Source organism: Colius striatus, chromosome 14 (genome assembly GCF_028858725.1).
Source record: "Colius striatus isolate bColStr4 chromosome 14, bColStr4.1.hap1, whole genome shotgun sequence".
Taxonomy (NCBI): Eukaryota; Metazoa; Chordata; class Aves; order Coliiformes; family Coliidae; genus Colius; species Colius striatus.
Window position 1 is genome coordinate 2,356,788 of NC_084772.1, and position 14,382 is coordinate 2,371,169.

At 56.7% G+C, this 14,382-nt stretch overlaps 1 protein-coding gene across 3 annotated transcripts in view; it reads left to right on the forward strand.

The window, feature by feature from the left end:
- The window catches only part of CPNE2 (copine 2), a 59,038-nt gene that overhangs the window by 18,595 nt on the left and 26,061 nt on the right, over positions 1-14,382 (forward strand). For 2 of the 3 annotated variants that reach the window (XM_062007774.1, XM_062007773.1), the window contains exons 4-6: positions 3,385-3,459; positions 6,409-6,480; positions 9,477-9,560. In XM_062007774.1, coding sequence (XP_061863758.1) covers positions 3,385-3,459; positions 6,409-6,480; positions 9,477-9,560 — 231 coding nt within the window. The remainder of the gene's footprint in view (positions 1-3,384; positions 3,460-6,408; positions 6,481-9,476; positions 9,561-14,382) is intronic. The other variant, XM_062007775.1, reaches the window with a different exon arrangement.

A 14,382-nucleotide genomic window follows, 5' to 3' on the forward strand; every position in this document is an offset into this window, starting at 1 on the left:
ACTTCTGCAGTGCCATGCAGGTATTTAGGGGCTACCAAGACGCTGAGGGGACAAGAACATCCTCCTTATGAGGAAGGGCTGCAGGATGTGGTGCTGTTCAGCCTGGAGAAGCCTGAGGGGGAACCTTGTTAACATCTAGAAGTACTTGAAGGGTGGGTGTCAGGAGGATGGGGATGGGCTTTGCTCTGTGGTGCCCAGGGACAGCACAAGGGGTGATGGACATGAGCCAGAACACACACAGCTCCACTTAAACACAAGGAGCAAGTCCTTTGGTGCTGAGGTGAGGGAGCCCTGGCCCAGGCTGCCCAGGGAGGGTGTGGAGGCTCCTTCTCAGGAGGTTTCCAACCCCAGCTGGACACGTTCCTGTGCCCCCTGAGCCAGGGGAAGCTGCTGGAGCAGGCGCTGGGGCTGGATGATGTCTGAAGGTCCCTTCCAACCCCTCCCGTGCTGTGGTGCTGTGGTGCTGTGGTGTGATTCTGTGATGTGATTCTGATGTGATTCTGTGATGATGTGATGTGATTCTGTGATGATGTGATGTGATTGTGTGATGATGTGATGTGATTGTGTGATGATGTGATGTGATTGTGTGATGCTGTGATGCTGTGGTTCCTTGATGCTGTGGTTCCTTGATGCTGTGGTTCCTTGATGCTGTGGTTCCTTGATGCTGTGATGGTGTGCTGTGATGCTGTGATGGTGTGCTGTGATGCTGTGATGGTGTGCTGTGATGGTGTGATGTGATGCTGTGATGGTGTGATGTGGTTCTGTGATGGTGTGATGTGGTTCTGTGATGCTGTGCTTCTGTGATGCTGTGGTGCTGTGGTGCTGTGCTTCTGTGATGCTGTGCTTCTGTGATGCTGTGCTTCTGTGATGCTGTGCTTCTGTGATGCTGTGCTTCTGTGATGCTGTGCTTCTGTGATGCTGTGCTTCTGTGATGCTGTGCTTCTGTGATGCTGTGCTTCTGTGATGCTGTGCTTCTGTGATGTGATGGTGTGATGTGATTCTGATGTGATTCTGTGATGATGTGATGTGATTCTGTGATGATGTGATGTGATTGTGTGATGGTGTGATGGTTTGGTTCTGTGATGGTGTGGTACTGTGATGCTGTGATGCTGTGATGCTGTGATGCCGTGATGCTGTGATGCTGTGATGCTGTGATGCTGTGATGCTGTGATGCTGTGATGCTGTGATTCTGTGATGATGTGATGTGATTGTGTGATGATGTGATTCTGTGATGATGTGGTGTGATTCTGTGATGATGTGATTCTGTGATGATGTGATTCTGTGATGATGTGGTGTGATTCTGTGATGATGTGATTCTGTGATGATGTGATGTGATTGTGTGATGATGTGATTGTGTGATGATGTGATTGTGTGATGATGTGATTGTGTGATGATGTGATTCTGTGATGATGTGATTCTGTGATGATGTGATTCTGTGATGATGTGGTGTGATTCTGTGATGATGTGATGTGATTGTGTGATGATGTGATTCTGTGATGATGTGGTGTGATTCTGTGATGATGTGATGTGATTCTGTGATGGTGTGATTCTGTGATGCTGTGCTTCTGTTTACACTCTGCCAAAGAGAACTTGGCTTCCCTTTGTGCTCAGTTTTCCCAGCTGTACCCATGTGAACTTCTTGGTGACCTTTAGTCCATAAGAAGACCCCAGTTTGGAACAGAGGGATCTCCTCATTTCCCTTTTTAGCCTGAGACTCTGTTAGCCCCCTCTCCCTGTGACCCATGTGGGCTGGCAGCACAGCCCAGGCAGGGGGGCACCAGAGGGCTACTTGGTGAAGAGAGGAGGGGGGACCAGAACAGTCAGGGGTTTGTGGCTTCAGCCCCTCTGCTCTGGGTTTTCTGATGCCTGGTGAGATGTGTTTGTAAGCTTGACTAGTTTGGAGGCTCAGGTAGCTCTTGGAAGGGCAGGAGAACAGCTGTGGGCAGCAGCAACTGACCCCTCAGTTCAGAGTTTGCATGGGAGCTCTGTCAGATCAGCCAGATTGCTTTATTGCAGCTAATTGCATCTGTGGTAAGATTTCAAAGGGCTTTTAGATCACTTGTGCAGCCAAACCAAATGTAACAGGGATCAAATTGCAGGCTGGAGGATGGGGGTGGTTTCTGCTGGACAGGGCTGTGAGCAGATCTCACCCCTCTGTGCACAGGCACTTACTCCAGCTGCTGAGTCCTAAGAGCAGCAGCACATGGCTGGCTAGCCACACTGGGAAAGGGCTTTTGCCTTGAAATTGCAAGAATCATGGCATCACAGAATGGCTGGGGCTGGAAAGGAGCTTTAAAGGTCATTTATTCCAACCCCCCTGCACTGAGCAGGGACATCTTCAACTCCAGCAGGTTGCTCAGAGCCCCATTCAACCTGGCTTTCAATGTTGCCAGGGATGAGACATCTACTACTTTTGGGAAGCCTGTGCCAGTGTTTCCCCACCCTCATCACAACCCTCAGCTGCTCTGAATCTACCCTCTTGTACTTTAGAAGCAATACCCCTTGTCCCATCACAACAGGCCCTGCTCAAATGTCAGTGCCCATCTTTCTGGGCCCATGAAAGGCCACAATAAGGTCTTCCTTGAGGGAGGAGAACATTTGTGGGGGAGCAGGAGGAGGAATCCAAGTGTGGCTGGGTCACCTGCATGGCAGGAGCAACAGGCCAAGCCATTTCATTGATGTGGTTCCTGTTGTTGGGACTGGGTGATGCAGGAGCAAAGGTGGAGGCAGGAGGATGGATGGGACTGCACATTTGAAGTGACAGCCCTCAAAGGGGTCTCTGCTAGGTGTGGGAGTAGAGTGGGTTGTTGGAACCCCCATGTGGGGTCTGCACTTCATGGGGAAAACTTACAGCATCTCCAGATCTGAAGGTGAGTGAAACTGAATGAGCTGGGGAGAATCTCATGGGGTTAAATTCAGCTCCCACATCATCCTGTCTGGCCTCTTACAAGAAGCAAAGGGGAGGAAATGCCTTTGGAGGTGCTGAGCCCAGGGCTGTGCTTGGCAGTGGCTGTGCCAGGGGACTTAGAAGGATGCTGGTGTGTGCCTCCTGGTGGGGATTCACCCCCTGGGATTGTGGCCTGAAAGGTTGGAAAGGCTGAGTTGTGGTGGTGCTGGGACCAAAGCCTGGCAGCTCTGGCAGTGTGAGGTGCCAGTGCTCTGCTCCCTGGGCTCAGGGGCTGGTGCTGCCTCTGCTCTGCACTCTGTGGGCTCAGGGGACAGCGGGGATGTTCTCAGCATCACGTCATCCCTGAGCATCATCTCTGGCTTCTACTCCTGTGAGCACTTAATCTGAATGAGCTGCTGTGAGCAATGATCAGTTGCTTATGAGTCTGCTCTCCATCACTTGTACAATCATGACTTTATCTTCTTTGGCTTCTCTAGATTGTCTCCAGCAAGAAAATAACACGGACTCTGCTGCTGGGGAATGGCAAACCAGCTGGGAAAGGGATGATAACGGTATGGTTCCTCTTTACCTCCCCTGCTGAGGGGGTGAGGGGGGGATGAGAAGCTGGGGGTGATTCAGGACACTCACCTGGGCTCCAGGAGACTGGGGTTTCACTCATCAATGATTTAACCTCCCATTTCCCTGCCCTCTTTGGTCTGGTTGAAGGGTGATTTCTTTGGGGCAGGGACCACGTTGCCCAGTGTCTGCTTGGTCAATCTTCCCTCTCTCAAGTAAGAAAAGCCTCAATCTGGAGAAGCACCAAGTAAATGTGTGCTGCTGCTGTTTGTTACCTGCTAGCACAGGGCTGCCCAGCACTCCCTGGATGGAGGCAAGAGGGCTGAGTCCTTTGCCAGCCCTTTGTAAGGAGAGGATGGGAAATGTGCCATAGCAACAGCTCTCATAGCAACAGCTGCTGCTCCTGCTGCTGACCCCTTTGGGCAGTGGCCTTCCTGCTGCACACCCCTTCAGTGATGGGTGTTTTAGGAAATAAAAGGCTGAATGTAGGTGTGTTTCCCTCCCCCCACATTCCCTCTCCTTTCTGGATCCCTCCTGTGTTGGTTCCCAGTCACACGATGGGCAGCAAAGGTGTGGAAGGAGGCCCACAAGGACTTCTGCCACATCTAAAAGCACTGGGAGGGTTTAAAAGCCCAGAATGTGGTGGGCATCTCCATCAGTGCTTGGCTGGGAAGATGCTGCCAGCTTTTCTCTCCCTCAGTTGCTGCAGTTAGGCTCCAAGCACCCGAGGAAGAGGCTTGGGGAAGCTGAAGCTGTGTGTCCCCCCAGGAGCAGCCCCCCAGCCTCACTCACCCTGGAGTGGGAAGAGCTGGACCAGGCAGAAAGTTTCCAGTCAAGTTCAAAGGTTGCACACTTTAAAAGCCAAGGAAGGTGCTGATCTGACAGTAACATGGCATTAAAGATCCAGGTGCCTGCTTTGCTGTTTGCCATCCATGCCATTTGCTGAGGGGGCTTCTTTTGGTGGTGGCAACAGGCTCATGTGTTGTGGCACCTTTCCTCACTGCTTGGCACAGCACTGGACACCTTGAAGCCAAACCCTGCCTCCCTCACCCACACTTCCTTCTGCTTTGCCTTTGTTTTTCCTCTTTACTGAGATGCCAGAGGAGTGAATGCAACAGAAGAACCTTGGCTGGTGGATGGGATCATGTAGGGGGATGCCTGGGTTTGAAGGGATGGGGGAGATCCCCAAGTGAGCTGCTGTGTGTGCAGAAATCAGTGCTGAGGTCTTGCTGGCAGGGCTGTTGTTGCTGGCTGAGAGAAGGTGCCAGCAGCAGCCTGCAGCAGCCTGGCACAAGGACATACCTGGCTCAGTCTGGCTGGTATGGAGCCTGCAGGGAGCCCTGAAATGCTGGACACCAACTGTGTGGGCTTTTGTGGGCATGAGCAAAGGGCAGATTTCATCCACTTCCCTACAGCTCCTCATCTTCATGCAGGTTTTGGTCCCACCAAGGGCTAGAGAGAGAAAACTGAGGCCATGGCTTTGCAACAGGGACCTTCTGACCTGGAGCAGAGGGGAGAATTGGGGTTTGCATGGAGTGAATGGATCACCTGCAGACCAGAGAGCTGGGAGGCTGCTGGGGAGCTGCAGCTCAGCCCCTCTCCCAGCTGCCCAGCCACATCCAAAAGCCACCTCTCTGCCTCCTTGCTTCTGCACACTCCCCTCAGTGCCAACAGCCCTCTGATTGCTTGTCCTGCAGCAAACTGCCCCCTTGCTTTCTGCAGGGTTTGCTGGGAGCCTTGCTGTGATCCTGCTGCATCTCAGCCTCCCTGTGAGAGCCAGCACTGGGGAGCAGCCTCCCTGGGGAAAGGGGCAGCGTGGGCTCCTGCCTGGGCAGGACACTGCAGCCAGGGGGGCTGAGGGAAGGCTCTGGCCAGTCCAGGCAGTGGGAGGAGGCAGAGGTGGGCAGCAGATGCTTGGGCAGGACATTGAGGAAACACAAGTGATTCAGAAAAGGGCTGCTAACAGAAGGGAATCATTTTGGTGGGGGTTGTTTTTTTGGTTCTAAACAATCTCTCCCTTAAAATACCAAGAGGCTCATTAGCCTGTGTTCCAGACAAAACCAGACCCACAGTGGCTGGCAGCTGAAGCCCTTCTGGAGTGTGTGTGATTACACTCTCTCAAACTGGAGTCATCTGGGCTGTGCTTGTGCCTCTGCTGCAGCTCCTCAAGGACTAACAGTGGAGTTCCCAGCCTTGGACCCATCTCCTTGGGTGATGTTGCAGAGACATCCTTGGTGCCACTGGCATCTCCCCCAAGGGATGGGGCAGCTGCTTTTTGCCCAGCCTGGGACATGGAGGATGAGGTGGCACATCTTCCTGGCAAGGGTTTGGATTGCCCCTGCTTCCTCTTGGTTCAGTGCTTGGAGGGTTGCAGGTGTCCTGGTGCAGAACAGCCACGTGAGCCCAGCTCAGCTGTGACACCCAGGAAAGGGGATGAGTTTCAGGAGCTCCACTTTAGAGCTGATTGCACTTGGGGTGTCCTGACACCTCATTCTCCCTTCAGGCTGTCCATTCAAGAGGCTTAATCATATCCATTGATTCCCAGGCCTGCAAGTGCATGTGTTTCACCTAGACCCAGCCCCAACAACAAGCCTGTGGAGGTCCCTGGGTGTCCCAGGGGCTGCAGCACCAGCATCCTGGCTGGTAGCTGCTAAAAACCTGTCCTGGTTGGCTTTAAAGCTGATGTGTCAGTGCCTCAGCACAGGCTGAACAGCAAGGCCCAGCCAGGGAGTGTGTGGCCTTTTCCTCCATCCTTCTCCATTCCAGGGAGAAGCTGGGAATTAGACTTTGGTCCCAAGTTGATCTGCAAAGGTAAAATCAGCTGAGTCTCAGCTGGATTTGTGCAGCTACCTTCAGAGTGCACATCCTCAGGGGCTGGGTGCTCCCCTGGTTCTCCCCTTGTTTCTTGTGATGGAAGTGAGTGCAGCTTTCCTTTTGTCTTTCAGATAGCTGCCCAAGAGCTCTCAGATAACAGGGTGATTACTCTGAGCATGGCTGGCAGAAAACTGGACAAAAAGGTAAGTGGGGTGGAGGGTGGGGGATGCAGGGTGAAGCTGCTGGCCTTTGGACATGAAGGAACCTCTGCTTTGGGGTGTAGCAGGCACAGAAAGCAGTCCTGCTGCACAAAGCATGAGGGTGAAGCTGGGGAAGGGGAGATGGGGCACAGCATCTGTGTGTTGGCATGTCTGCTGTGGCTGTGCTTTGGAGGTGGCTGTGGTGGAGCTGGTGGTTTCAATGCCCCTCCAACCTGTGTCTCAGGAGTGCTGTGGGCACCTGGCTTCTTGCCTTCAAGCCTCTCTGGAAATGGAGTGAACATCTGCTTGTGTATCAAAGATCAGGGCCTGGCTTTCCCAAGGAAGAAGCATTGGGCTGACAGAGATGGGTGATGCCTGAGTTTTGCTTTGGCTATAACCTGAGGGAAACAGTGAGGCTTTCTGAGCTGACCTCCCCTGCCAGGCAGCCATCCCTCTCACACCAGGGCTGATGCTAAGTGATCCATTGGAATGTGGTCCTACTCTGTCTGGAGCTTGCATGAGTGGCAGGATGGCCCTGAGCTCACACCAGGGGAGGGCAAGCAGCCAGGCAGAGGGGTGATTGCTGGGGCAGAGTCTCAGGATACCACCATGGTGGGGTGGGAAGGGTCCTGCAGGGCTGCTGCAGCCCCAGCCCCTGCTCCAGCAGCTTCCCCTGGCTCAGGGGGCACAGCAACGTGTCCAGCTGGGGTTGGAAACCTCCTGAGAAGGAGCCTCCACACCCTCCCTGGGCAGCCTGGGCCAGGGCTCCCTCACCTCAGCACCAAAGCACTTGCTCCTCCTGGGCCAGGGGAACTGTTTGTGTTGCAGCCTGTGTCTGTTCCCCCTTGTGCTGTCCCTGGGCACCACAGAGCAAAGCCCATCCCCATCCTCCTGACACCCACCCTTGAGGCATTTCTCAGCATTGCTGAGGTGCCCCTGAGCTCAGGCTTCTCTTCCCCAGGCTCAACAGCCCCAGGGCTGCAGCCTTTCCTCCTCACACACATGTTCCAGCCCCTCAGCACCTTGCTGTCCCTGCCCTGGCCTCTCTCCACCAGTTCCCTGTGTCTCTGGAGCTGGGCAGCCCAGAGCTGGACACAGGACTCCTCAGCAGGGCAGAGCAGAGGAGCAGCACAACCTCCCTCACTCACACTTTGATGCCCCCAGGCTGCCATTGGCCTTCTCAGGACATGGTTTGTCCAGTCCTGTTGTCCACACAAGGTGGGTTCCTGGTTTACCCAAGTGTTTTCCCTCCTGTTGGGAATGGCTTTGCCACCAAGGCAGCCTGGAGCTGTGCTCAGCTCCTTCTGCCAGGCCCACCCTTCTCTCAGGCTGAGGACAGATCCTCCCTCCCCACCACACAAGCAGAAGAGGAGGTGTTTTCCCCTGGGAACTCAGCCCCAGACTGTGTGTGCCACCTTGCCAGGGAGAGCCAGGGTTGCTGCTGGAGGCTGTGGTTTGGGGAGCTGCAGCTTGGGGAGGTGCCACCTCTCCCTTCCATGTCCATGCTGTGCAAGGACCAGTTCCAATGGTTCATATTCTTGGACCAGTTTGCAGGTTGATCTGGGCTGCTGAGTTCCTTCCCCACCCTTGCAGGGGTGAGGTGTTGGTGCTTTTGTTTGAACACAGCATCCCACAATCCTGTGGGCATCTCCCATACCATTGGAGGCATCTCCCACCCTGCTTGGAATGGAGGGAGGCTGACAGGCAGCAGCCATCCCTCCCAGCTCCCTGCTGTCCTCTGAGCCTCCCCCAGCCCAGGCTGCTGCTGAAACCACACTGGGTTGCAGGTTAAGCTGCCTTAGGCAGGGTCAGGTGCCCACCTCTGCTTCTTTAATCCATCAGTGAAGCTTGAAGGTGCCCAGCCCAGGCTGTGGGTGAGCAGGCTCAGAGCTGTAGCCCTGCAGGAGCAATGCCTCAGTTTTCTCTCCTACAAACACATGAGAAAGAGTAGGAGAAGAACCACCTAATCTCACCAGAGAGCAGCCCTGGGAGCCTTTCTGCTCTGCTCTGCTGGCAGAAGGATTTTGACTGCAGCAGGTTACAGCTTCTCCAAACCAAAGCACTCTGCAGTGAGTGGCTTTTCCAGCTGGCTTTGGACACAGGATAGGAATGTTACTGGGTCTTCTGCTGGGGCATCACCAGAGCTCCTGCAGGTCCCAGCTGCCACCTCTAAGGCTGGTTGTGGGCTCCATGGTTCCTCCTCTGTGGGCAGCCCTCAGCATCACTTGGAAACCCCCAAAGCTCCTGTTCAAACCCCCTAAGAAGTTCCTCCAGCTCTTTGCAGGACTGGGGCACCCACCTGCCTGGGGGAGGAAAACCCAGCTGGGCTGGCTTCAGTTCTCACTGCATCATTTGGAATGTCTTGGGCTTGGTTTACTTGTTAGCCACCTCATTTTCCTGACTGGGAATGCAGTTCTGCATGGAAGTGCTGGGGTTTCCCTGTGCCAGTGCCACCAGTGCCACCAGTGCCACCCTCCTCTGGGGGTGTCCCAGAGCAGCCCTGTGGCCTGCAGGTGTCTGTGTGCATCTCCCTCAGGGGGGAGCTGAGGAGAGGCAGCACACACTGTCTGAGGGCTGCATCTCAGAGGGTGTTGCATGATCTCTGTCACCACCAGGGCAGTTTGCTCCTTACAGACTTCCTCTGCTCATACTTTACCACCCTGTGTAGGAGGGTGTTGGCTTGGGGAGGGTTTTCCTCCCCCCCTTTTCCCCTAAGACACTCATACACTTCATAATCCTCCATCTCCTTTGAAGCTTGGGTTGTTTTTCCAAGCCTAAATGCAGCTGCCTCCCAGCTGGGGTTGTTGGTGGGGCATCTGCATCCAAAGAGCTGATTCCCCCACCACATCTGTGCTGGGACAGCAGAGAGCTGCCCTGGGAGGGGGCAGGCTGCCTGTTTGTGGGCAGGCTTGAGATGGCCCCAGGAGGGTGTCTGCAGGGTTGGCATTGCAGATCTGCCTTGGTCCTGGGTGTAATCTGTCCTGTTCTTCTCCCCCCAGGACCTGTTTGGAAAGTCAGATCCCTTCTTGGAGTTTTATAAACCAGGTGATGATGGGAAGTGGATGCTGGTCCACAGGACAGAGGTGAGTGTGACTGCAACCCCACCTGCTGAGGCACCACCATCCTCTGGCCCCTCACAGGGTGATCTCAGCAGTCACCCACACAGCAGGGTGGCATCTGGGCAGTTCAGAACCTCACTGCTGCCTCCCCAGTCTCCAGCTGAAGCTGCTGGACTCCAGCAGATCACTGAGCTGCCACCTGAGGAGGGCCCATGCTCCCTGGGCATGAGCTGAGCCTTGACCCATGCTCCCTGGGCATGAGCTGAGCCCTGGCACATGCTCCTTCCATGCACAGGAGCTGTGGGATGAGCTGCCACCTGGGGAGGGCCCATGCCCCCTGGGCATGAGCTGAGCCCTGGCACATGCTCCCTGGGCCTGAGCTGAGCCTTAGGCCCATGCTCCCTGGGCCTGAGCTGAGCCCTGGCACATGCTCCCTGGGCATGAGCTGAGCCCTGGCCCATGCTCCCTGGGCATGAGCTGAGCCTTAGGCCCATGCTCCCTGGGCATGAGCTGAGCCCTGGCACATGCTCCTTCCATGCACAGGAGCTGTGGGATTAGTTGCCACCTAGGAAGGTGCTGAGCTGAGCCTTGGCACATGCTCCCTGGGCATGAGCTGAGCCCTGGCACATTCTCCCTCCATGCACAGGAGCTGTGGGATGAGCTGCCCCTGGAGGAGATGCAGAGCTGAGCCTTGACTCACGCTCCCTGGGCATGAGCTGAGCCCTAGCACATGCTCCCTGGGCATGCACAGGAGCTGTGGGATGAGCTGCCATTTGGGGAGGTGCTGAGCTGAGCCCTGGCACATGCTCTCTGGGCATGAGCTGAGGCCTAGCACATGCTCCCTGGGCATGAGATGAGCCCTGGCCCATGCTCCCTGCATGCACAGGAGCTGTGGGATGAGCTGCCACCTGGGGAGGGCCCATGCCCCCTGGGCATGAGCTGAGCCCTGGCACATGCTCCCTGGGCATGAGATGAGCCCTGGCACATGCTCCTTCCATGCACAGGAGCTGTGAGATGAGCTGCCACCTGGGGAGGGTCCATGCTCCCTGAGCATGAGCTGAGCCTTGACCCATGCTCCCTGGGCATGAGCTGAGCCCTGGCACATGCTCCTTCCATGCACAGGAGCTGTGGGATGAGTTGCCACCTAGAAAGGTGCTGAGCTGAGCCTTGGCACATGCTCCCTGGGCATGAGCTGAGCCCTGGCCCATGCTCCCTGCATGCACAGGAGCTGTGGGATGAGCTGCCACCTGGGGAGGTGCTGAGCTGAGCCCTGGCACATGCTCCCTGGGCATGAGCTGAGCCCTGGCACATTCTCCCTCCATGCACAGGAGCTGTGGGATGAGCTGCCCCTGGAGGAGATGCAGAGCTGAGCCTTAGGCCCATGCTCCCTGGGCATGAGCTGAGCCCTGGCCCATGCTCCCTGCATGCACAGGAGCTGTGGGATGAGCTGCCACCTTGGGAGGTGCTGAGCTGAGCCCTGGCACATGCTCCCTGGGCATGAGCTGAGCCCTGGCCCATGCTCCCTGCATGCACAGGAGCTGTGGGATGAGCTGCCCCTGGAGGAGGTGCAGAGCTGAGCCCTGGCCCATGCTCCCTGGGCATGAGTTGAGCCCTGGCACATGCTCCCTGGGCATGAGCTGAGCCCTGGCACATGCTCCCTGCATGCACAGGAGCTGTGGGATGAGCTGCCCCTGGGGGAGGTGCTGGAGAGAGGTGATGGGGAAAGGTTAAAGTGAGCTCTCCCCAGACCCTCAGCTAAGCTGGGAGTGTGCTCAAGTGTCTCCAGCTTTAGTGCACAAGCTCTTGTGTCTAACAGAGCCAGAGGCCTGGCTGGGAAGGCAGAGCCCTGGGCCAGGGTGCTGGTGGGTGCTGACTCCTCCCTGTCCCTCGCTGCCTGCTGTGTGGTTTGCTCTGAGCTCCTTTTCTCTTGCTGTTGTCAAGCTGCTGAAGCAGCCACAGTGATATTTGTGATGTCTCTAACAAGAGCCCCAGCACAGGCAGGGAGAAGCACTGGTGTCTGCTGGGAGAGGCAGGAGGTTGGCTTCTGCTCTAAAACCAGCCAAAGGAGTACTTTGCAACAGCCTTTTGTATCCCCCTCCCCAAAGCTTTTGTTTGTAGGCTTTTGTTTTGCAGAGAGCTGCTGGCAGGGAGAGGGGGCTCACAGCAGAGGAAGGCTCCCATCACACCTCAGCTCCCAGCCCTCATTTTCCTGTCCTCATCTCACCCTCCTCTTCTCCCCTCAAGCCTTGGTTAAGCCTTGTCCCAGCTCAGCAAACCCAGAGTGAGCTGCTGTGGGAGGAGGGGGATGATGCTCACTCACAGTCTCTCCATGCATTGATTTTTGCCACTGCTGTGCAAGCCCAGGGAGGTTCCTTCACTGCACACCAGGGTGTCTGAGCCTCTCTGTGCCCTGGCTACTGCTTCAGGCTGCCTTTTTAACCCAGTGCTGTCCCACACATGTTTCCACATATGTTTAAGCCATTCCAGCCTCAGGGTTGCTGCAGGAGCAGGCTGGGACCTCAACTGCCTGTGTCCTCCTGCTTTAGTGTGGGTAGCTGGGCTTTGACTCACCCAGGTGTGTTTCTCAGACCTGGGGGTTTGGAGTGACCTCCAGCCCTTTGTGCTGGAAGGAATGTGGGGCCTGGGAGCTGTCACTGGCCTCCCTGGCACCACCTCAGGGAGCAGATGCATCTACTGCCTTTTGCTCTGCATTGATGCTCAGTTCCTCCCCTGTCCTGTCTTGCTGCAGAAGGGTCTAGCCAGGTTTTCTTTCAAGTGATGGATGCTCCAACAGCCTCCCTCTCCCCAGCCCAAATGTAACCCTCCACCCCTCCTGGCTGGGATCAGCACTGGGGGGGCAGCAGGAGCAGGGCAATGCCTGTGCCCCTGTGCTGGGCCCTGGGGAGGCTGCAGCTCCAGGGCTGTGTCAGTGCTGGGCCCCTCACTCACTGCCACAGGGACACTGAGGGGCTGCAGCTCCAGGGCTGTGTCAGTGCTGGGCCCCTCACTCACTGCCACAGGGACACTGAGGGGCTGCAGCACAGCCAGAGCCGGGCACAGAGCTGGGGAAGGGGCTGGAGCACAAGGGGCTGGGGAGGGGCTGAGGGAATGGGGGTGTTGAGCCTGGAGAAGAGGCTGAGGGCAGCCAGGAGCCCTCTCTGACACTCCCTGCCAGGAGGCTGCAGGGAGCTGGGGGTCAGGCTCTGCTCCCAAGGAGCAAATGCCAAGACAAGAGGAAAGGGGCTCAAGTTGCCTTTTGCCAGGAGGAGACCTTTGTGCTCTTCCCCTTCCAGTGGGGTTTCCCATCTGAGGGGCAACTGCAGGGTCTGGGGCAGTTTGGTCCCTGCTCTGTGTCAGCTGCACAGGCAGCAGCTCAGAGGCAGGGTTTGGGTTGTGTGCAGCTGCTCAGCAGCCCTGCACATCCCTCAGCGTTGGCCCTCAGCCCCTTCACAGCCATTGCAGGGGAGGCTGAGCTTGGAGCTGAGGCAGAACTGTTTCCCTGAGAGGGGTGTGAGCCCCTGTGCCAGGCTGCCCAGGGAGCTGGGGCAGTGCCCAGCCCTGGAGGGATCCCAAAGCCCTGGAGCTGAGGTGCTGTGGGTCAGTGCTGGGCTGGGCAGGGTGAGGCCAGGGCTGGGGCTGCAGCAGCTTCAGGGGCTTTGCCAACCTCAGTGCCTGTGTTTCCCTGACTCCCAGCCCAGCACTGGAGCATCTCAGTGTTTTGAGGCTCCCCATTCTTGCAGCTCTGGGTGTGGGAGCAGACCCCTCTCAGGCTGCTGCTGGCAGCTCTCTTGCCCCCACTGAGGTGTCTGGCAGGGAGGGATTCCAGCCTGTTATTTCAGCACAAGTGTGACCTCCCAGCTGAGCACTTTCCCCACCCCCTGATCCCTGTCTGGGCTGTGTGGGCTCTCCCCTGCTCTTCCCAGCCTGCTGGAGGAGGTGTTTACACATTCTGCACTAAACTGTGCTGCCAGTGGCAGGGTTTGCCTGGCTCTCTTGCAAGTTCCATGTCTGTAGCAGCAGCCTCAGGGCTCAAGAGGCTGTTTTGCCTGCAGCAGCACCCCTGGGCCTCCTCCTCCTCTCTGCTGGGCTGCTGCTGCTCCAGCTGCCCAGCTCCTCCAGGCCAGGGATCACCCATGTTAGTCCTGCACAGAGAAGGGTTTAATGTGCTGCCAGGGTCTCTGGCATGTGAGCTCCTGATGCTCACATGGATCTCTCTCCCCCTCTGAGCACAACTCCTTGGTGCAAGAGGCTCCTCAGCTGCCCTGATGCACACAGCAGGTGCCAGAGCTTGCTGAGCTTGCCCCCAACCCATGGCATTCACCCAGGAAACCTCAGAAAGCATCAAGGGGAGCTTCTGCAGCTCAGGCAGCAGATGTCAGGCAGGTGAGGGGAGAGCTGGGTGTGCCCAGGGCTCTTTGGCTTTCCTGGCTGCTTGCAGCATCCCACTGCTCCATCTTCTGGGTGGTCAGGGCTGGGCTGGAGGGAGCAATGAGCAGGGTGCAGGCAAGGGGATGCAGAGGCTGGGAATGGGATGGGGTAAGTGGTTGTGCCAGTGCTGTGGGCATGGTTGTGCCCAGTCTGCTGTGGTTTTCTCCAGCAGGTTTGTTTAATCACCTCCAGAGGTGGATAAATCCCCCAGCATCGTGTGAGGGCACCTGGTGTACCTCTGCAGAGGTGCCTCTGTGCCTGTCTGCAGGGAGGGACCTGGGAATCCTGCCTGATGAAAGACTGACCATGAGCAGCAACGTGGCCTCGTGGGCAAGGGGCCAAAGGCAGCCTGGGGGCACCCAGTGTGGGCAGCAGGGTGAGGGAGGCTCTGCTCCCCTCTGCTCTGCCCTGTGAGGCC